Source organism: Neolamprologus brichardi, chromosome 11, assembly GCF_056152115.1.
Source record: "Neolamprologus brichardi isolate AB-2024 chromosome 11, ASM5615211v1, whole genome shotgun sequence".
Classification (NCBI taxonomy): domain Eukaryota; kingdom Metazoa; phylum Chordata; class Actinopteri; order Cichliformes; family Cichlidae; genus Neolamprologus; species Neolamprologus brichardi.
The window spans coordinates 22881138-22905530 of record NC_142114.1 but is presented as its reverse complement, the minus strand read 5'-3'; the positions used below and the strand labels follow the sequence as shown (position 1 = coordinate 22905530).

Sequence of the window (24393 nt, the reverse complement as noted above, 5' to 3'; positions counted from 1 at the left end):
ACGACAACTCAGATACTGTGGAGTTGTGATCCTGGTGCTGCTGCACCATGTCTGATGATTTAATCAAAGTCAGAACACCTATTCATGCTGTAGCAGTCTGAATTGTGTAACACAAGCAAATACAGGACCACATGTCATAGGTATGTAGTGGAGAGGAGGGCCCAAATCTCACAGATAGACAGAGTGAAACAAACAAGCCGTTTATTTAGGATGATGACCAAAATACAAAAAAGGTGAAACACAAAATACAAAAGGGAACTGAAAACCTCTACTCACAGAAATTGGAGAATAAACACTATGGAAAGAGAGCACTGGAGCTGGAGAAAGTGAACTGACAAAGGACAAAGGGAAAGAGAGCAGACTTACCAAAATAAAACAGGAAGGGAGATAACTGAAGGGGGAAAACAGTCACATGAAAAGACTAAGTGCACCGGGCTTGAGACAAAGGGGGGAATAAAACCAAGGCAGCTGCTAAGAGGGTAACTACATTGAGTAAGAGGGACAAATACAAGAGTCAACATAAACATTAGGCAAGCCAGGAATTTATAATACTTAAATAAACTAAACTGGAAAACAAACCCAGGACCATGTCATTGCAATCAGTTTCTGATTTTATGCTTGTTTGCACTGCAGACTGTTTCAACATGCAGGTCTAAAAATCACGGGGGGGATAAAATAATTTAGCAGAAAGCAGGGACATGCAAACTGACTCTGACTGAAACCTAAAACTATATTTAAAAAAAAACAAATAATTTCCAGAGAAATAATGAAAAGCTGAACCGCTTGCTAAGAATTCAAAACCACAAACCCAAAGAGACATAACCGAACAGAGAATATTTAATAATAAACATAAATTCAAAGTTGAAAAACTGTTTCAGTCATGGATGATCTTGCCTTTGTTTTTAAAAAGAAAATAAAAGTTTGGGGTTTTTTTTGTAATTATGAGTTGATGATGACTATTTTATTATATAATATAGAGCATATATAGTGTTATATACAGGGCTGCACATAAGTGTTGCGCATTCGCTGTCAAAATAAAAGACGCGCACTAGATAAGAAGTTGCAACGTGCGTTTGCGTACATATAAAAGGCACTGTTTTTGTCTGCTGGGATTTTCACGGCATATTCTGCACCACATCTCTGTGCGTTCATCACTTGTTTGAGAGCCAGCTCATCTCCTGCAACCACTTTTCCTAGAATATGCGCTTCTTTTGCGGTTCGGGCTCCTTCTGACATTTCTTTGGAGGTGGAGGAACACCAAAGTAATTGCTTAAAGGAGCTTGCTTCTTTAAGAGTTCTAAACAATTGTCTGTCCTCCACCAGAAAATCCTATTTACGCAAACGCGCTTTCTTATCTGGTGCGCGTCTTTTATTGTGACAGCGAATGCGCACCTGCGGACCACTTATGTGCACATAAGATAACTTCATAAAAGTGAATGTGTCATAATCAAGTTTGAATGTATCATACACTTCCTGACATCTTGCTGTAAAAATACGGAAGAAAGGAAAAAGAGAAGCTTGAAGATTAAAAGTCAGCAGAGTTTCACTGTGGATAGAAGAGTGAAGAAGAAATAGACAAAAGAGGTAAAAAAAACACAACAACATTCATTTAATGTTTTTTTCAAAATATCTTTAAAACACTAAACAATATTGTATAAAGGTGTTGACTGTGCTGGTCAAAAAATGTGTTAGTTTGAGAATCCACTGTTCACAGTTCTCCAATTCATTAAATCATGCAGATGATCTAAAGTTAAATAAAATACAGTAGTAACAGTTTTTATTGTATTAGTGATCTTGTTGAGCTGTAAAAAATATTTTTGCTTTGATCATTTATCTTTTGAGAACAGATCTTTGTTTACCAGGAAAACTTTAGGGTAATGATGTAGGCATACATAACTACGGAATAACCAAGCGTGCAACATCCTCTATTGCAATGTGTGATGTAAGATGTTGAATTCCCTTAATATCTCTTTACTTCATTGGCTCCAATAGAGTTTCTCACTGCAGGGAGAAACTGAACGTGCCGAGAACCAAGTCAGGATGTTTGTTCTGATCTGGGCATCTTTCTTTTTGTGTATAAGAGTCAGCAACGCTGAAACAGGTTTGATTCTTCCTCTTTATAATCTTGTAATTCTGCTTTATCATTGCTTTGTTTTATAAGGTTATATGTGCAGGTGTGTGTGTGTGTGTGTGTGTGCGTGTGTGTGTGTGTGTGCATATTAAAAGTGGTTTTTTGAAACGCATTCAGATTATAAGTATTCATTCTTGAAGTAGAATTCATCATAAATTAACCCAACTATTCAAATGAACCAAACATTATTTTTCTTTTTTTTTACCTCTTCCTTTGTATTAACAGGCACATCACAACAATGCCCTGGAGAATACTGCATCACACTTAGTGAGACAGTAACAGCAGAGGCTGGACTCTGTGTTGTGATCCCGTGTTCTTTCACTACTGCTGATGAGTTTACACCCAAACATATAGTTTGGTACAAATGTAAAGCATATTCAAGATGTGACTATGATGATGAAATAATATTTCACAGCAACAAAAACAATATCCGTGTTCAGTATGGCTTTGAAGGACGTGTGTCACTCTTAGAGCCTGATATAAGACAGAACAACTGCAGCATCATCATTAATAATCTCAAAGAGTCGGATTCTGGATTGTATCGGATCAGAGTTAATGGTAAACGGAAATGGACAGAAGATGGATTTGCATCTATTCAAAGGACAACTGTATCAGTTGAAGGTACAAACACTGCATCAAAAAAGGATGTTGAGAATAAATCTTGGTTTTTGTGCTACTTTATTTATTAATTTTTTGTCTCAAGTATGAAGTGATTTTGCACATTTATTTACCCCTGTGTGCTGTTAGAACAAAATACAACGCTTTATGTTCCACATCTACCTGTTTAACATAATTTCCTAAAATTTAAGCCAAAATATATCTAGTTGATGAACTTCAGGCAGTTAACCAGATTATTCTTACGTTCTATGTTTCCACTAGGTCTTAGTCAGAAACCCAGAGTTAAGATTCCCACACTGACAGAGGGACAGCAGGCCACACTGACCTGTGTTGCTCCTGGTCTCTGCTCTGGATCTGTTCCTGAAATCACCTGGACATGGAGAGGAGCAGGAGGGACTGAATCTTACATTACAGGAAACATCACTTCTTTCAGGACTAAAAATCTAACTGCTTTCACACAAAGACACATTTCAATTCTGACTTTCAACTCCTCTGCTGAATACCACAACACCAATGTCACCTGTAAAACCCGCTTCACTGGGGAAAAAACTACAGAGGGGGGTTCAACTTTAAAAGTAAACTGTGAGTATTTTTACTATTTAATTTTGCATGCTGAAATCTTTTGAAAGCAGTGTGCTCTCAGTCAGATGGTCTTACAGGAAAGAGAAAAAGAGAAGTTTTATTAATATGTCATTTGTATTTTTGTGTAACAGATGTTAAGGAAGTTAACATCACTGGGGGCACAAATGTGAAGGAGGGTGAAACTCTGAACCTGACCTGCAGTGTTGAAAGTTTTCCTCCATCTCTGATTATGTGGTCTAAACTTGGTTCTGATATAACCCTGCACAATGACACTGGATCAGCCACATTCTCCATAATTAATGCTACAACTGAACATTGTGGACAGTACGTCTGTACAGCAAAACATATGAACAATACCCTGCAGGAAAACATCGATATAACAGTGATGTGTAAGTAAACTGCTTTTTTCAGTCAGGTAAGCAGCAACACTGCATCCACTATGGATGGCTTTTTCTGTCCTAACACTTAACTGATGTTACACATTAATAAAGTACAAATAAGTAGTAATATTTATCTTGCCAACTAGCAAGGGCAACATTCATTAATAGAGTTGACAAATAGACATTTTTCACCTAGCCAAGCGTCCGTGTACCTACCTCTCAGATGTTTTGTTAACATGGAGCCAAACATCCTGATCAACTCGTTGTATGTGTCAGGGTTTCAGGTTTTCTTTTAATTTACCACCAGGCTGTTTTCTTTCTTTTCTTTTCTTTATATATATATATATATATATATATATATATATATATATATATATATATATATATATATATATATATAAACAAACCTTAATAAACCAAATGTGTGTCACAGATAAACGGAAACTTTAGCTCAATGTGAATATAAGTGTTAAGGAGGGCAAAACACTGTCTCAGCTACACTTGTGATCCAGAATGTGACAGTACATCGTACCAATGTTGAATGTGAAGTTAATATTTTCACTAAAAATCATATTTTACCTTGGTTATTACGTTGTTTATATTTCTGATCATGTGTTTTCAGAGTTTTCAAAGATCCAAACTGTGCAAATCAAAGGAAACATTTGCAATAAACAAAATATCACAAAAACATTCTGCACAGAGATATCTACAGTAGCTACACAACAGTATAAATTTAGAACAGAGGTTGGCAACCTGCAGGGAGATGTTTAGCTTCTCAGCTGTGGCTCCAGGAAACATAATTTATATATATATCAATATATAATCATATACATTTTTATTATATCTATCTTTGTGTGTTTGGTGTGTATGTGTGTTTGCATGTGTTCTCTTCTGTCTTACAGCAGCTTGTGTGAAACACTGTGGTTCTTACAGTACACTTCTTCCCTGGATTGTTGCTGGTGTATCTCTCACTTTGAATGCCTTCTGCATAACCTACATATGGTTCCTCTGGTATGTTTCTCCACATGTATGTTTATGTTTTTGTTTGACTCTTTGAATGCAGTCAAGACTTTTAGACAATAATGAGGTTCTGTTTCTTCTCATCAAAGGAATTCAAGAAAAAAGGTGAACCTACATCAGGAGGAGAGAACCTACATGTCACTGCAAAAAGCGGATGTGTCACCAGATTATGATGTTATTGCACAACATATAAACTGAGAAGTCAGGCGTCAGATTTCCAGTCACAAGTTTCAGAAAGCTGTGCTGTTGTAGTGGCAGTCTGTTATTGTTTTGTTAATTATTTTTTACATTGCATTGTAGGGAATGTTTTATATGTAATAAACTACTCTTTTTATTTCAACTTATACATAGAGTCCATTAAAATTGTAAACAAAGGAGTCTGAAAGGCAGAACAACAGAAGACCACTAAGATTTATAGCACATAAAATGGATGCTGATTGGCTCAGAGAAGGCCGGCGTGATCATCCAATGATGTCAGCACTGAGTTTGACAGCATGACAAGGTAGAAATTATGAAAAGAAAAGACTAGCAGCCAAATATCCAGAAAGTCAGGCAGAGGAATAATTACAGAGATGAATATATCACCTGGAAAATGACACAAAAAAGTTTACTACTCTACCTTGAACTTTTCCTAAGAAATCATCCACAGGTACAAATTAGAGGCAACAATCTTTTTAAATCAGGGGTCTCAAACTTGAGCTGTGGGCCACTGCTGGCACTCATTGGATTACCACTTAATGTTTAAGTAATACAAAAAAACCTAAACAAACAAGAAAACACCTGCCAAACTTTTTGAAAATGTGGTGTTTTGTTTGCTTTTCTAAAAAAATTTTTATAGTTTTATTTAAAAAGCAAAAATAGTTTTTTAACCTCAGGCCAATTAAAGGTGATGTGGGCCACAAGTGGCCCCCACTCCGCACGTTTGAGACCCCTGGTTTACATGGACTAATCACAGAGCATGCCTGTTTTATGATTATGATATGCTGCATACACAGTTTGTTATTAATATCAAGAGAAAACTGTCATTACACAGTAAATAAATCTCTTTACACTATGTGTCCAGTATGTTAAAGTGGAGCTAAAAGCAGACTCAGTGGAGAGAATAATAAAGATTTTAGTGAAAGTAGCTGGGTGAGCATCTGGCTGAATAGCAGGGTGTGTAAAGGAAAGGTTCCTTATATTTCCAGTGATCCAGTGGAGAGCAGGGCCATAGGCATGTGAGAGCGGTGAGTTTGCAGGCTGACTTGGTGAGTTTTGACAGCAGCGACCAGCATCTAGGTGATTGTACTGCAGGTGAGTTGAATCAGAGTCTTTGGCAAGAGAACTGAGGCACAAAGAGACAAAAGTAAGCACGAGGCAAAAAACATGAACAACAACTAGCATGAAAGCCTGGGTACCACCGTGAGGTAGCTGACAACAGAGTGAAGGGCTGAGCTTGTCTTAAATGTCATTCTGCTGATTGCCATTGATGGATCACTGGCTGCAGAAGACCACTGAGAAAGGCTGCAGCAGATGGCCCCGCCCCTCCCTGAGCCTGGTTCTGCCGAAGGTTTCTTCCTGTTAAAAGGGAGTTTTTCCTTCCCACTGTCGCCAAAGTGCTTACTCATAGGGGGTCATATGATTGTTTGGGTTTTTTTTCTCTGTATGTATTATTGTAGAGTCTACTATACAATATAAAGCTCCTTGAGGCGACTGTTGTTGTGATTTGGCACTGTATAAATAAAATTGAATTGAACTGAATTGGTGGGAGAAGCAGGTGAGAAAATAGGGCTACACCCTCATAGATGGGCACAGGAAAACACAGTGCCCAAGTCAAAAAACACCAGACACTCAGTTTTCTCTTGTTCCTTCCTTACCATTGCTAACTAACATATTAAGTGTATTGCCAAGCAAACACTTGCAAATTAATGTCAGAGTTTCACCTCTGATACAGCTGGATAAACAGAAACTCATTCAGGAACGAGGTCACACAGAGCTCTGGTTTACACTCACCGCGAGGGAAGCAGTTGTCTCCAACCCACTTCGACTTGCTTCCCCCTGCAGGTTGCTTTTATTGTTTACATACATGAATATTCATAAAGCTTGTTGCTGTGTTAACTAAGACAAATAACTATATATGTTGACAAAGTGTGTTGTGCAAGCGTGGTTATACGATGTGAGTGGTTATATGATGTGAGTGCAGTCCTACCAGGATGTTGTTGTTACCTTGTCCCGCCAGGTGGCTTCCTTCATTGAGTGGAGTCTGTTCTTCTCAAGGCAGATTTTTCTCATTATGAAGGTCGTGCACATACTCATATGCGTGGGTTACATAGGGAGCAAACAAAAGCATTCTAGCTTTTTAAATGACAACCTACAACACATTAACCCTAACATTTATAGTCCTCTATTCTTACTACAGCTCATCATTTGTCAGTGCTTCTCTTTACATTTCTGTCCTCATAATTGTGCTCATTTTCATTTATGTTATGTTTGTCTGGTAAGTTTGTATGCTTATTACATATAACTGATGTGTAATTTCTCTTTAACCCCCTTTAAATTGAAAAGCTAGATTAAAAATGAGCACTTAAAAAGTATGTTTTTCTTATCTTAATGGGGGGTTTTGCACATTTGTCGACCTCTGTGGGCTACTAGAAAAATTGCATTTCTTTACAATGTTGTGAAACCTGTTGAACTTTACAGCTTTTTGGACAAGTGTCAGGCAGTTATGCGCGATTCCTTAAGATATGTGCAAAAACAGACTCACAGACTCTCACATTTAGAAGGGGTTTCTTCAGGGGGCGTATGTGATGTTTGATTTGGCAGATTTTTACACCGGATACCCTTGCTGACACAACCCTAAAGGGATGTGTGTTTTCTCTTTCAAAGCAAACACTGCTCCTGAACAACTTGCTTGTAGTACAGGCTATTCGTATGTAAAAAAAAAAAAAAAAAATCTGTGTAATTCAAACACATCAAAGTCATCAGATTTATGTGGTCACAGAGCAAGGTCATGATAAAAAAAATAATGCTGATGGGAAATCAGAAACGGAAACAGTAAACAGTGACGAGATTACAGTTGCAGTATTTTGTTGTCCTTAAGGGCACATCCTGCTTCAAGGTTCTGTAATTTTAAACAAAAAGGGCCACTTGTATGTCAAAATTCATTTGCTCCTTTAATATGCACATCCTAGCTGAAAGCAAGTTCAGTGAAATTCAGTAAAAGAATTTTTGCATAATCTTCACAAAAGACAAACTTACTGAAAACAGATGAATTGAAAGAGGAATAAACAAGTAATGTTTAAAAGATTAAGGTCATTGTATATTAACCTGTGGACTGCTTAATACATGAACTGCGGCTCACATGTGTATGATTAAACTATAAGCTGTTAGAGAAGAAGTGCTGCAGCAATGTACATTTTTAAAAATCCATGTTTTTTTAAATACATACAGCTTTTTAACTTAATTTATTTATCCAAAATCTAATAATTAGGGATGCACCGATACCGATACTGGTATCGGGTATTGGGGCCGATACTGTAAAATGTGTGTGCACTCATACTCGTAAAAGTTAACCGATACCATGAACCGATACCAACTTATTTCATTAATCAGAGGGTGGCTTGTCATTTCTGTTGTAGTTTTTTAGATTGGCCACTAGGGGGGCAATTATTATTTTATTTATTATTCATTTTATAATAATTATTTTGTTTGTTTGTTTACAATATGGACACTCTGCAATAATTTAAAAGTTTAATTTATTCGCAAACCTAATTTATATTTATTTTATTCCAAACAGAAGTGTTTATTTATTATTCTGAAAGCTCGAGACAGTGCCAATAGTTCAGTGATATTTTGTTAAATTACAGTGTGGAGACTCTGCAATAATTTAACAGAAGTGCTTATTTTTCACTTGAAATGTTTTTGTGGTCATTTTTATTAAGATTTTATTTTTTTATCGGCAGGGAATATAATAAAACCTGTCTTCCAATTCATTGCATTTGTGTGTGTGTGTGTGTGTGTGTGTGTGTGTGTGTGTGTGTGTGTGTGTGTGTGGTAGAAGTATCGTTTTTTTGTACTCTGTATCGGCAAGTACTCAGATCCAAGTATCAGTATTGTATCGGTTTGAAAAAAATGGTATCGTTGCATCCCGACTAATAATGAACCAGCAAATGAGCAAAATGCGGACACCTAAAATTACTTTAAGTATTCCCTTTACATAAACAACAACACATCTTTCTTTCTTTTTATATTACAATAGAATTTTAGTAATGCAGATTTTTACAAAATGCTAATGTATTTTAATTGGCACAAAAGAAATTCTATTCTATGAAGGGAATATGATTGAGTCTGTGATGCAACAACCCTGCCAGGAGGAGAGTTTCTTCCTAAAACACACCCACTAGTATACATTAAGTAGACATTTAGTATTTGTTTGATCAAAAAAGACAAAAGTACAAAAGAAGGAGGCTAGCAATAATAATGATGAGAAAACCTGTTTTAAAGGCTTCTTAGTAAAGCTGTATTGTTGTCAAAAGGTTGATACACAGATCCCTAATGTTGAAACATGAAAGAAGCAACCATGTTGGTCAACTCATGGTAGTGCAAATCCATGCAATATTCATTTTATGTATAAACATTTCATAAAGTAGTGAAGGTAAGATTACAGATGAGTGTGTCACATTCAGTCATCATGACTTTTTTGAAGGATTATTGTGATTCAAAGTTCAGTTCTTGTTCTTCTCAATTGGTCCACACTACCCTACAAGTATAGCACATGTAAAATACGTTTTAATGATATCTGCCCAGTTTAATTTATATTAACACATATTTATTGTGTAGTTCTCTTCACGACAACACAGACACAGGTTGGTTCTTTGAAACAGGCGTTTATTACTTGGGCTTTCTCTCCTCCTTAGCTTCACCATCGCCAGTACACCAGTATGCCAGTATGCAGTGAGAACTGGTCAAAAGTGAACAGTACAAACCAATTAGCAACTTTACAGTACAAGTATTAAGTCCAAACACAAATAAAAACATTTCTCAAATGACAAATACCTCGTTGACTGCTTGTCCTGAAAAGACGTCTTTAAATCCTTGTGTTGCTTTTCTTTCAATAAACCTTTAGCTTACCCCACAGACAGACAGCATTTGGGCAGAACGTCCCTTCTGGCCAGGGTGGCCATCTGTGGAACAGTCTTCCTCAATTTATTAGAAAATGCTCAACATTCAACTTGTTTAAGGCACAGGTTAAAAACTGGTTATGGACAAATCAAGTGTGTGATCATGTATAAGTTGTATAGTTTTAATGTTTTATTTGGGAATAGAAAAGTCTCGTGTGCTCTCGTTAAGGGTGTTCTCACGAAAAACTAGCTCTTACACTTTACACATGTACATTTCAAATAAAGACATTTTTAACACTAAATATATATTCGTGAAATTATGTAACCCATTATAAATCATTCACACACATCATGAACTCTACACAGAACGTTCTTTAACAGCATTTACATATTATAATATGTTCTTTTTCTTTCTCTGCATATTTATCATTGCTAAGTAATGCAAAAGTAATGTAGCAAGTAGTATAACAAATTACTTTTTCTGACAAGTAGTTAACTAATGTGCTGCATTACTTTTAATAAATGTAACAAGTAATGTGTAATAAATTACTTTTTTAGAGTAACATTGAAGACACAGTATAAGAGGATACTGGGGAAGCTTGGACAAACTCACACACTATCAAACAGAAGCCAAAACTGAAAAAAAGCAACAGGAGCTAATCGACTAAGAAAGAACTGATACAAGTTGAAGATACAAAACATGCTTGAATATTAAGAACAACAGAATCAACTAGAAAATACACAAAACTAAAAAACAAAATAACTATATACACTGTATATCTATCTGAACTACACTTTCACGTAGAGTCTTAAGCACATGGTTTATTAAGGTGGTACAGTAACAGTGCAGTTAATGTAAGGGGAGAGTTCTCCTGAAAAGCTCACTCTCCAACTCCGGTAACTACACACTCAACATTTTTCATGCAGCACAGCCAAAACAGTAACACTGTAACAGAGATCTTGAACACTTCATGATAAAATATCATATGATATAATCACACACACACACACACACACACACACTGTAAACCTACAATAAAGTGTTTTTATATATGAGAATCACCATGTTATGCATGTAACCTATTGTATAAGATAAGATTGTGCCACTTGCTGTGTAAGATATAATAATTAGGATTAATGTGCGATGTTTGACCGTGTCATGACCTATTGTGATAAGAAAAAGCCAAAGGGTCCTGACTGGCCTCTGGACGATTCAGGACGAGTGGGAAAGTTACCCAGCAGCAGGGGGTGGGGATACTGGTCACTATATATTAGGGGACCAGATGACACCCCAGCACTTTCTTCCTGCTGCTTCTTTCTGTCCATCTCTGTGTTGCTCTGCTGTCTGTGCTTGAGGCTGTACACCCCAGGGTTTTGCTTTGCTTGCTTTCTGCTATGTAATTCTCTTGCTAAATGTCTGCATGTATTTTTCCTGCTGTTCATGTGATTCAATGTATTAAACTCAGTTCCAAGAATTCTACTTTTTTCCAGAGCATCTTTTTGAGTGCTTGATTTTAATTGGATCTAAAAAAAAAAGTTGAATCTCCACATTGTTGGTGGGATAAGGTTATCAGGATAGCTTCAAAATTTGCGACCGCATCTTGTCTGATTAGGTAGAGGATCAATAGGGTGCCCATAAAACAGGGGGACACTCCCATAGGGTTTAAAATCTGGGACTCTCCACCATTTGCTCTTAGAACTGGAAAGTCTTCTCGGATGAGAGGTGAAACATCTTCAAAAAGCTAAAGAAGTCCAGACGCCTTTCTTTCCAAGCTCCTTAGACTAGAATGCCCTGGATGACTGAGAACCTTCACAGACAAAATAAACAGAAGGCAAATCAAAAGAGAACATGAACCCAAAACCATTAAAATAGTTATTGTTTTATAAGTATTGAAGACATAAACAATCACACTAGCAACCAAACCAAACCAATGAAACCAAAATCTAAGGAACATAACCAAACTGAGAGTATTTCATGAATTTAACATTCAAAAAATACTTCTGTCAATGTCCGAGACTCTCACATATCCTGCCTTTTTCTCTTTTTCTCTTGCACCTGTTTTTGTATTCATTGTATCTAACAAACCTGGAAATAAACCTACTTAACTTTTCCCAGTGCTCAGCAACAACCTATCTTTATAATGTTTCAGTCATGGAGCATCTTTTTGTTGTTTTTATAAAGGTTTTTTTTTTTTCATTACTTGATGAGTATTTTATTAGAGCATATATAGTGCGATATAAAATAATAACTTCATAAAAGTGGGTCTGCCCTAATTCAATTTGAACATGTACTCACACTTCCTGAAATCCTGTTGTAAAAAGAAGGAAGAAAGAAAAAAAGAGAAGTGAGGAAGAGAAACTTCAAGGATAAAGGTCAGCTGAGATTACGGTGGAGAGAGGAGTGGTGAAAGACCAGACAAAAGAGGTAAAAAAACAAACATTTAATGTTTTTTGTGGAAAATATATTTTAAAACACTAAATGAGCCGCAGGATTATATAAAAGTGTGAACTGTACTGGTCAAAAAACTTGCTAGACGGAAGCCACTTCTTGAATTCATGAAATGATACAGATGACCTAAAGTTACATGGAATACGACAGAGAATATGCAGTTCTAACAGTTTGTATTGTAATAGTGCTTTTGTTGACCTTTTTAATCTTTTGAGAACAGATCTTTGTGTGTGTTTACCATAAAAACTTTAGGGTAGTGGTGTTGGCACAGTCGGTAAAACTGGTACATAACTATGGAATAACCAAGCATGCAACATCCTGTATTGCGATGTGTGACGTAAAATGTTGCATTTCCTTTGTTCTAATCTCTCTTTACTTCATTTGCTGCAATACAGTTTGTCTCTGGAGGGAGAGACTGAACGTGCCGAGAAGCAAGTCAGGATGTTTGTTCTGATCTGGGTGACTTTCCTTTTGTGTGTGTGTGCTGAGACAGGTTTGATTCTTCTTCTTTATATTCCTCTAATTCTGCTTTATTAGTGTTTTGTTTTATGCGGTTATGTGTGCGTGTGTGTGTGTGTGTGTGTGTGTGTGTGTGTGTGTGTGTGTGTGTGCATGTGTGTGTGTGTGTGTGTGTAGAGTAAAAGTGTTTTTTTGACATGCAATCAAATTATAAGTATAAATTCATGTAACAGAATTTAGAGTTCACATAAATTAATAAGATCACTGTCACCTGACTTGTGCATTATATAACTATTCAGATGAACCAAATATTCTTTTCCTCTTTTTTTACCTCCTCCTTTGTATTAACAGGCACATCACAACAATGCCCTGGACAATACTGCATCACACTTAGTGAGACACTAACAGCAGAGGCTGGACTCTGTGTTGTGATCCCGTGTTCTTTCACTACTGCTGATGAGTTTACACCCAAACATATAGTTTGGTACAAATGTAAAGCATATTCAAGATGTGACTATAATGATGAAATAATATTTCACAGCAACAAAAACAATATCCGCGTTCAGTATGGCTTTGAAGGACGTGTGTCACTCTTAGAGCCTGATATAAGACAGAACAACTGCAGCATCATCATTAATGATCTCAAAGAGTCGGATTCTGGATCGTATCGGATCAGAGTTAATGGTAAACTGAAATGGAAAGAAGATGGATTTGCATCTATTCAAAGGACAACTGTATCAGTTGAAGGTACAAACACTGCATCAAAAAAGGATGTTGAGAATAAATCTTGGTTTTTGTGCTACTTTATTTATTAATTTTTTGTCTCAAGTATGAAGTGATTTTGCACATTTATTTACCCCTGTGTGCTGTTAGAACAAAATACAACGCTTTATGTTCCACATCTACCTGTTTAACATAATTTCCTAAAATTTAAGCCAAAATATATCTAGTTGATGAACTTCAGGCAGTTAACTAGATTATTCTTACGTTCTATGTTTCCACTAGGTCTTAGTCAGAAACCCAGAGTTAAGATTCCCACGCTGACAAAGGGACAGCAGGCCACACTGACCTGTGTTGCTCCTGGTCTCTGCTCTGGATCTGTTCCTGAAATCACCTGGACATGGAGAGAAGCAGGAGGGACTGAATCTTACATTACAGGAAACATCACTTCTTTCAGGACTAAAAATCTAACTGCTTTCACACAAAGACACATTTCAACTCTGACTTTCAACTCCTCTGCTGAACACCACAACACCAATGTCACCTGTAAAACCCGCTTCACTGGGGAAAAAATTACCGAGGGGGGTTCAACTTTAAAAGTAAACTGTGAGTATTTTTACTATATAACTTTGTATGCTGAATTCTTTTGAAAGCAGTGTACTCTCTTAGTCAACTGGTCTTGCTGAAAGAGAAGTTTCATTATTGTGTAATTTGTATTTTTGTGTAACAGATGTGAAGGAAGTTAACATCACAGGGGGCACAAATGTGAAGGAGGGTGAAACTCTGAACCTGACCTGCAGTGTTGAAAGTTTTCCTCCATCTCTGATTATGTGGTCTAAACTTGGTTCTGATATAACCCTGCACAATGACACTGGATCAGCCACATTCTCCATAATTAATGCTACAACTGAACATTGTGGACAGTACGTCTGTACAGCAAAACATATGAACAATACCCTGCAGGAAAACATCGATATAACAGTGATGTGTAAGTATGTCTGTGAAGGTTCTCAGTCAACCAGGTCATCGTAGTCAAAAGGAGCTTGCAAAGAAAAGCGTCTGGACTTCTTTAAGTTACTTGAAGATGTTTCACCTCTCATCCGAGAGGCTTCTTCAGTTCTAAGGTCAAATGGTGGAGAGTCCCAGATATAACCCTAGTGGGAGTGTCCCCCCACAGAGGGACAAAAGGACCCCCTGATGATCCTCTAATCGCCTGAGCCAAGGTGTGGAACTGGGTGTGGGTCCCAATCAGCCAGAGTTTCGGGTGAGTTCATTGTGAAACCTGGCCCCACCTTATCATGCGAATTCCTGAGGTCAGATGGCCCAGGATGTGAGTGGGCCTTAAGGCGTCTGGGAAGGGATCTCAAAACTGGATTATAGATGGCAGAGAGTTGGTGTCGTAAACCACCGCCTCTGTTCAAAGATGGTCGCTCACAGTGGACATAGATGGCTTCTTTCACTCCTCTTTCAAACCATCTGTCCTCTCTGTCCAAAATGTGAACATTGGCATCCTCGAAAGAGTGTCCTTTATCCTTAAGATGCAGATGGACGGCTGAGTCTTGTCCTGTGGAGGTCGCTCTTCTGTGTTGTGCCATGCGCTTGTGAAGTGGCTGTTTGGTCTCTCCAATGTAGAGGTCTGGGCATTCCTCGCTGCACTGTACGGCATACACCACATTGTTAAGTCTGTGTTTTGGCGTTTTGTCTTTCGGGTGAACCAGTTTTTGTCTGAGTGTGTTGCTGGGTCTGAAGTACACCGGGATGTCATGCTTGGAGAAAACCCTCCTGAGTTTCTCTGATACACCGGCTACATAGGGGATGACAATGTTGTTGCGTCTGTCCTTCTTATCCTCCCTCGCTGGTGTCTGATCTTCTTTTCTGTGCCTCTTTGCTGACTTTAAAAACGCCCATTTAAGATAGCCGCACGTTTTGAGTGCTTCCTTTACATGTGTGTGTTCCTTCTTTTTCCCTTCAGGCTTAGAGGGAACATGTTCTGCCCGGTGGTGTAGGGTCCTAATTACTCCAAGTTTGTGTTCCAGAGGGTGATGGGAGTCAAACAGGAGGTACTGGTCCGTGTGTGTGGGCTTCCGGTAAACTTCGATGTTGAGGTTGCCATTCTCTTCAATGTGCACAGCGCATTGAAGAGATCCCACAAGAAGTGGAATCCTTCACTGCGCACATCAACGCTGTGGATAAAAACATCAAGTTCACCAGGGAAGACACGAAGGATGACTGTTTGCCTTTCCTGGACTGCGCTGTGCACATTGAAGAGAATGGCAACCTCAACATCGAAGTTTACCGGAAGCCCACACACACGGACCAGTACCTCCTGTTTGACTCCCATCACCCTCTGGAACACAAACTTGGAGTAATTAGGACCCTACACCACCGGGCAGAACATGTTCCCTCTAAGCCTGAAGGGAAAAAGAAGGAACACACATGTAAAGGAAGCACTCAAAACGTGCGGCTATCCTAAATGGGCGTTTTTAAAGTCAGCAAAGAGGCACAGAAAAGAAGATCAGACACCAGCGAGGGAGGATAAGAAGGACAGGCGCAACAACATTGTCATCCCCTATGTAGCCGGTGTATCAGAGAAACTCAGGAGGGTTTTCTCCAAGCATGACATCCCGGTGTACTTCAGACCCAGCAACACACTCAGACAAAAACTGGTTCACCCGAAAGACAAAACGCCAAAACACAGACTTAACAATGTGGTGTATGCCGTACAGTGCAGCGAGGAATGCCCAGACCTCTACATTGGAGAGACCAAACAGCCACTTCACAAGCGCATGGCACAACACAGAAGAGCGACCTCCACAGGACAAGATTCAGCTGTCCATCTGCATCTTAAGGATAAAGGACACTCTTTCGAGGATGCCAATGTTCACATTTTGGACAGAGAGGACAGATGGTTTGAAAGAGGAGTGAAAGAAGCCATCTATGTCCACTGTGAGCGACCATCTTTGAACAGAGGCGGTGGTTTACGACACCAACTCTCTGCCATCTATAATCCAGTTTTGAGATCCCTTCCCAGACGCCTTAAGGCCCACTCACACCCTGGGCCATCTGACCTCAGGAATTCGCATGATAAGGTGGGGCCAGGTTTCACAATGAACTCACCCGAAACTCTGGCTGATTGGGACCCACACCCAGTTCCACACCTTGGCTCAGGCGATTAGAGGATCATCAGGGGGTCCTTTTGTCCCTCTGTGGGGGGACACTCCCACTAGGGTTATATCTGGGACTCTCCACCATTTGACCTTAGAACTGAAGAAGCCTCTCGGATGAGAGGTGAAACGTCTTCAAGTAACTTAAAGAAGTCCAGACGCTTTTCTTTGCAAGCTCCTTTTGACAGTGATGTGTAAGTAAATAACTTTGTGCTTTTAGACAGAACTTTTTTTTCACTCAGGCATCTGAAAATATGAGTTCAGAGAAATTAAACAACTGTAGTCAGACACTTAAATATGAAGCTGTCCCACATGTATTAACCTCTTAAGCCCCAAGCCTACCTGATTTCCTGCCTTGTGTGTGAATTGGGGCTTAAGAGGTTAAAGAGCCATTGGAACCCATTTCTTATATTTTAAAATAATAGGCACATTGTGCTTTGGATATAATGCTTAGCATTGCTGTCGTGAGCTTCCAGCATCTATCTTAATGTCTTTCTTCATTGCTTATAACTTCCTGTCACAGACAGCAACACTGACATCTGCTAATGGTGGATGGCTTTGTCTGTCCTAACACTTAACTGACCTTGCACATTAATAGAGTACAAATAATTAGTTAAACTTGCCATTATTTCTGAAGCCAACCAGCAAGGGCAACAACATTTATTATACAGTCGACAAACAGAGATTAGTCACCTAGCCCACCGTCTGTGTACCTACTTCCCAGATGTTTTGTTAACATGGAGCCAAATATCCCAATCAACTCGTTGTATGTGTCAGGGTTTCAGGTTTTCTTTTTATTTACCACCAGGCTGTTTTCTTCAGTGTTGGGCAAGTTACTTTGAAAAAGTAATTAATTATAGTTACTAGTTACTTCTTCAAAAAAGTAACTGAGTTAGTAACTGAGTTACAATATTCTAAAAGTAATTAATTACTTGAAAAGTAACTATTGCTTTACTTTAAAAAAAAATGTTTAACCCTCTGGGGTCCAGGGTATAATTGGCCATTTTTAACTACTTTTGATTTTCCCTCCACATTTTACCTTTAAAAATGATTTACTTTGCCTTGTTTGGTATCATCCTTTTCAGCACAACCTCACGTGTCTGAATTTACAGTCATGTTTTCATTTTGACATACTGTATTAACACAATTGATCTAAAATCAGACAAATAACATAAAATCAGAGTAGAAAAAGTTATATTTTTACTGTAACAACCACAAACATGTTTAATGAATCATATTTCATAACTTTAAATGCAAATATAAATTGTCAGTTTTAAAATCATATGCACAAGTTTTACAAACAACAAAGTTATTTGTATCCATTTACCTTTTACCTTGATTTTTTAAATAACCATTTCAAACTATTTACAGAACAATCAGCTGTTCTGCATTCAATAAGATGCCACACAAATTATTTGTGCCACTCCAAAAAAGTAATTTCTGTCCACAAAGGAGAACATTACAGCCTGATACCTGCAGGTCTGACAGCAGCAGGTGTATCACTCCTGTTTCTACCTGGAGACAGCAGTCGCCTCATTGTTCTGACACACAACACAAAACTATCCACAACACAACACACTAACTACACAAGAAAACACATTAACTACACACTCCAAACACGCTAAACGTCACAAATCTCTCACATCTCAAATCTCTCTCTCTCTCTCTTTTTCTGCTCTCTCTCTCTCTCTCTCTCTGCGTCACTCCTAAAACGTCCCCTGTTTTTTTTTTTTGTTGTTGTTGTTGTTGTTTTGCTCATAAGCAGAGAGTGCTTGCTAGCGCTGTCCTTAGACAGTAAACGTGACGAAACTATTGAGGAAAAAACACACCTATATATTGTTTATCATGACTCTGGTTTTACGTGGCCTATCAACACAATTTAAAAACTGGTATATATCACCTTGTTGCTTTGTCTTTAAGTGGTCGTGTGATTGGATTACCACGACTACTTAATTAATTCTTCCTCAGTCAAACAGCAGCACCCATGCCATTGTTTTGCCCCCTTAGCTCCAGGTGTTGTGCTAGACAGTGATCGTGAATACCGTCCACGGGAGCGCACGCAGCTGTTTAAAGCTGTAGCGCGCAGATTACTTACATAGTCAGCTACTTCCGTGCAACTGAAATAAGGTGCGGTAAGCTGAACACAGCTTCAATCGTCTGTTTGTTGAAAAATAGTAACGGACCGTATTTTCTTGTTAGTAACTGTAACGGCGTTGTAACGATAGGAATAGTAATTAGTCAGATTACTCGTTACTGAAAAAAGTAACGCCGTTACTTGTAACGCCGTTATTCCCATCACTGGTTTTCTTTTCTTTTTTAAAAAAAACCCCAAAAAACTACAATAATTCTTTGTGATTTTTTACGTCCTTAATAAACCAAATCTGTGCCACAGATAAAAGGAAACTCCAGATCCCTGGGAATATAACTGTTAAAGAGGGAAGCACAGACCTTTACAATGAAAATTACACTGACCTGCACAACACTGCATCAGCTACACTTGTCATCCAGAATGTGATAAGAATATTGTGTACTGTACATTTGTACATCTGTACAGCAAAACATTTGAAGACAAATTTGTCTTTACCAGTTTGAATGATTTTATGATGGTGGTTAGGATCACCATGGGGAACAACTAATCTATTTACTTTTTCCCTATTTATTTCAATTAGATTCTTCCTTCTAAAAAAAACTACTGTAATGTGCCCCACAGATATAAGGACACCTCAAATAATTGGGAATACAATCATAAAGGAGGGAGGTGCTCTGAACCTGACCTGCAGTGTTGAAAGTTTCCCTCCATCTCTGATTATGTGGTCTAAACTTGGTTCTGATATAACCCTTCACAATGACACTGGATCAGCCACACTCTACATAATTAATGCTACAACTGGACATTCTGGACAGTATGTCTGTACAGCGAAACACATGAACAATACCCTAAAGGAAAACATCAACATAACAGTGATGTGTGAGTAAGCAATTTTATCCTTTAGACAGAGCTTTTTTTCACTCAGGTAAATAAAAATATCAGTTTAAAGAAATTAAACAACTGTATTCAGACACTTTTAAATATGCTAAGCTGCCTCAACATCTATGTATTAAAGAGCCATTGGAAACCATTTCTTATTATTTAAAATAACTTTATAATAATAATTTAATAATAATAATAATTTTCTTCATTCTGAAAAAAACTACTGCAATGTGCTCCACAGATATAAGGACACCTCAAATCACTGGGAATACAATCATAAAGGAGGGAGATGTTCTGAATCTGACCTGCAGTGTTGAAAGTTTTCCTCCAGCCCTTATCATGTGGAGAGACCTTAGCTCTAAAACAAACAGCAAAGATAGTGGAGCTTACACTGCCCTGCATAATGACAGTGGCTCAGCTACACTTGTCATCCAGAATGTGACAGCAAAAGATTCTGGACAGTACACCTGCACAGCAACACATCCAGACACAACTGTAACATCATCTGTCAGTGTGATTGTGTCTTGTAAGTAGATAGTACGGTTGTTTGATGTGAAGTTCATATTTACACTTAAAATCATACCTTACCTTGTTTTTTATTTCTGGTCATGTGTTTTCAGGGTTTTCAAAGATCCAGGATGGCTCTGGATGTGTGCTTCAAGCAGACGTTTTGACCTGTGTGTGTATCAGTGAAGGGTTTCCTTTACCTACCATCAAATGGCCACTCCTAGGAAACCACAAAGAGTACGCTATCAAAACGACTGTGTCAAACCACACAGTCAACAGCACTGTCAGTCTAACTGTAAAAAACTATGGCAACAGCACTGTTGAATGTGTGAGCAACAATGAAAAGGGAGAAGCAAAAAAAAATCTAATGATCCGAAGTGTGTCTGATACAGCGGGTATGTATTTTAATTTTCATAAGTGAGACCTTTGCATTTATAAAAACATTAGAAAATCAATTAATTGGACTGTGTATAATTGAAAGCATCTTTGAAATGACCTTTTTCATGTTGTTCCATTTGAGTACAGCTCAGTCATCGGTTTTGAACGTGGGATATTTAGAAATCATCATTGCCTTTTTGATTGGAGTAGTTCTTTCTGCAGTTGTTTGCTGTTTGATTAAAAAATGTTCAAGGTACGACACTTATTTTTATTATATTTTCTTTTTTTTAAATAGATGTATTTACACTTGACTTTAATAATGTAAAACCCTTTTATTCAGAAAAAAAACAAAGAATTCTGGAAATTTGGATGAGACTTTGGAGATGGTAACAAGTCAAGACGATCCACAGGTATTTATGTTCATTTGGCTTTTAAGTATTTAATATTTAATTGTGCACAAATATCCTCAATACTGAAATATACATATTTAGTCTTTTGGTTTTCTATATAGTTTTAACGTACTAAAAGATCTGCAGGGATAAACAAGTACTGGAGGTAGGTTACTGTGTATTCATGATGCCGTTGAACTACAGTCCAACCTCTATCAGTCTGTTTCATCAGCATTTGCTTAAGGAAAATATATCCAATAAAAGAGGACAGAGAAAAAGAAAACTCATCTTGCTTCAAAGTTTTGCAATTTTAAAGAAACAGGGACAGATCAGTACCAAAATGTAATTGGTTCTTTTTATAAGCCCACCCTTCATTTCTCCACCAAGTTTCATGATACCCAAAAGGGTAAGTTTTGCCTAATCCTCCTAAATTACTGAAAACAGATAAATCAACATAATCCCAGTTATTCTCATTAAGATTATTTCATAAAAACACTGTGGACATAACATAGGAATGCTGAACCACATATGGGTCCATAATTTGTTGGATAAACACAGAATTTCTGTAGTTTTGCCTCTGTACACAGCCACATCGGATTTTTAATCAATGTAATTGAAGGATAGACTTTCAGCTTTAATTAGGAGTTTTACCAAAAAAATGCATAAATTGAAGTTTCTGTTAGATAGTATGTTTTATAGTACAGTCAGCACCGTGACTTCTTTCTTTCTTGCTGCTATTTCAAACACCACGACTTAAACTTAATGGAAAAATGTAAGGAATGTGTAAGCATTGTGAAAAAGTAATTTAAGTTTGAATCAACCTGATTTTCAACCCACAGAAAAAAGAACTGCATGACATGATTTTGACATTAGTATTGCAGTATTGCAGATTACCCAGATAGACACAATCTAATGTGCAATACTGGGTTTTTGGAGGCTGGTAATTGACTTGTATCATTTACGTTGTACCTAGCACATATATGATGGTCAAGAAACACAAGACAATCAATCCGAGCCACAAGAAGAAGTTGAAGATGAAAGTGTGGCAGCAGAGAAAGACATGCCTGAAATCAGCGGTGCTCCGCAAGAAGTGGAGTATGCAGACATTGATTTTTCCCTGTTGAAAAAAAACAACAAGTCAGAGAGAAAGCAAGAAAGCACAAAGACGGAGTATGCTGAAATTAAGAAAGCAATAAAAAACAAACAGGAAGGTGAAATGGTGAAGGGCGAGGAGGAGGAGATGATGACAGAGATGGACCTGAAACAGTCTGAACCAGAAAAGGAGAAAGAGGAAGACGAGCCAGTGTACTCCACTGTGAATGATATAATCAACAAAATTTGAGTTTCATTGTGGGTTTCCCTCGGATGAATGTTCTTTGATCTGGTGGTTTTGTGTATGAATAATTCCACTTTGAAACATTTTTCTCACACTGTCATCTCCACACATCTGTGTCTTAAAGTAGGGGCTCTGCAAAATAAGGACTGGAACTTGGACATAATTTCCTAATCCCTCTGTTATTTTGCTGTCATGTTTTTGGTTTAATAACCTTTTCAGGTAACATTTTAAATGTTTTATTGTGCAAGGGTAAGTGTGCGTCTTTGGACTGAACACATTTGCTTAACATGTAAAAGGTCCCCAGTCAGGACCAAGAGAAGATAGCAGGCACAAACCAAGCCTCAGGGCATCACAGCTAGTGTACTCCTAGTTTCCATCCCAGTCCATAAAATCTGAGCCAAATCATATCAGTTGTGGCAATACTAACTTACCTAGATTGTTTAAGGATAAATACTTGCTTTAAACGTCCAACAGGTGAGCACTTTTTAATGGCCAATATTGTTCTCATTCTGGGAAAATGTTACTCAATAAATTCTTCCCGGGATGCTTTTCTCTCCGGACATTCTGTCATAGCTTAATGAGATTAATAATTTTGAGTATAAAACATGTCCACTGTAGGTTAAATGCCCTCTGCACATTTGTTACACTCACCAGCAGAGGGCAGAGTTAACCCTTAAGTCAGACTGTAACTTGTGGTCTGTCATGAGACTGTGAACCTGGTGCTTCTGCTGACAGCTTGTATATTTTTGCCTGGTCCTGCTTGGTGAGGTAAAAATAAATAAAGAAAAAAAACATTAGATTTTCTACACCTCTGTTTCTCTATTTAAATTGTGTAAAACAAGCACATTGTAAACTGTTAAAACTGGTCCATATTTTACTCACCTGTTTCATATCATTTGTATTTTTTCTGTGTGTCATTGTGTGGTGTAAATGTCTTCAACTTTTTTAATTTAAATAATTAATATCTAATTTAATTAGTAAATAATTAGTAAGCATGCACAAATCACACTTTGTATTTGTTTGATTCCTTATGTTAAATTATGCTGGACTAATTCCTGATAGTGTCTGCAGAACACTCCACCAAGGACCAACTGTCCAACTGTCACTGTGATCCACTGGTCTAAGCAAAAGTAGTAAAGACACAAATACCATTGCAAATTCTAATACTACAAATTATTGCAATCATATTGCCTGCTGACTGTGGGTTAGTGGTAGTGATGGGCAAAGCGAGGATTTGCAGAACTCTGAATCCTTTGACGCATTTATGCAGGACTTAAAAATAATCTGACACCCATCTCCACAGTGACACACCTTCACCCACTCTTTTACTAATCGTCACATTTTGATAAAAGCTATCTGTGGCACAGACAAGCACTGCACACACACACACACACACACACACACACACACACACACACACAAAACTGCGCATACTCATTATTACCACATGTTTGGGTGGATGGATTTTTTTCCGTTCCGTTCATTCACAGTAGCAATACTCCTGCACATGGGAGTTAGAGCTGAAAATTTGTGCCTGTTTAAGTTTTCTCCCTGAAAGCAGAGGCAGTTTCTCTTGAGATAATTTAATACATTTTCAGCACAATGCATTACTCTCTCTTTCTGTGCTTGTGGAAGTCATTGGAGTCAGCAGGGGAGCTGGTCCCAGGAAGGGACTACTTTCTTGTCCCCACCCCAGGGAAAAGGGTAACATCTCCTGGGTCTAGGAGCTGATTGTCTCTCCGGGGTTGAGGGTATCTAGACCTGGGTTATAGAGTATGTTTGGGGAGTGTGAGTGTGTGTAAGGTGTTGATTTCTGTTTGTCTCCACGTTGGGTGAGTGCTGAGTATTTGTATATGTGTTCATGAGGGTGGGAATGCATGTTTGTGTCCGTGTGTGCCTGATTGTCTCTGTCTATATCTATGTCTAAATCCTGTGGTAAATCATGTTGCTTCATTTTTTTCTTTTTTCTTTTTTTTTTTGTTAGTGGAAATTAAGTCCTGTTTGATTATGGAATGATATGAGGCCTGAGTGAGGCAGGAAGATATTTGTGGAAGTTTAGTCATACTTAGAGCTGTCAGCAAATGACCACCAGATATTAGAGCAAGAAGATGAAAGTTCAGGCAAAGGAAAAAGCAGCTTTTGAGGAGCCTGAGAAGTCCATTATGGATAAAAGGAATTGTATAAGCTAGC

General features: G+C 37.9%; 1 protein-coding gene across 2 annotated transcripts; it reads left to right on the top strand.

The window, feature by feature from the left end:
* The first annotated feature begins 1515 nt into the window (after positions 1-1515).
* Positions 1516-23053, top strand: LOC102795555 (sialic acid-binding Ig-like lectin 10). 2 transcript variants are annotated; one of them, XM_087848367.1, is made up of 12 exons: positions 1516-1584; positions 1993-2101; positions 2357-2752; positions 3011-3331; positions 3463-3720; positions 14189-14446; positions 19333-19590; positions 19835-20119; positions 20214-20495; positions 20626-20731; positions 20819-20888; positions 21841-23053. In XM_087848367.1, the coding sequence occupies exons 2-12, from the start codon at positions 2041-2043 to the stop codon at positions 22207-22209; spliced, it is 2664 nt and encodes an 887-aa protein (XP_087704493.1). In that variant the 5' UTR covers positions 1516-1584; positions 1993-2040; the 3' UTR covers positions 22210-23053. The 2 variants fall into 2 exon arrangements, with proteins under 2 accessions (XP_087704493.1, XP_087704492.1); XM_087848366.1 differs by lacking the exons at positions 1516-1584; positions 1993-2101; positions 2357-2752; positions 3011-3331; positions 3463-3720 and adding exons at positions 12680-12772; positions 13090-13485; positions 13744-14064.
* Positions 23054-24393: the final 1340 nt, after the last annotated feature.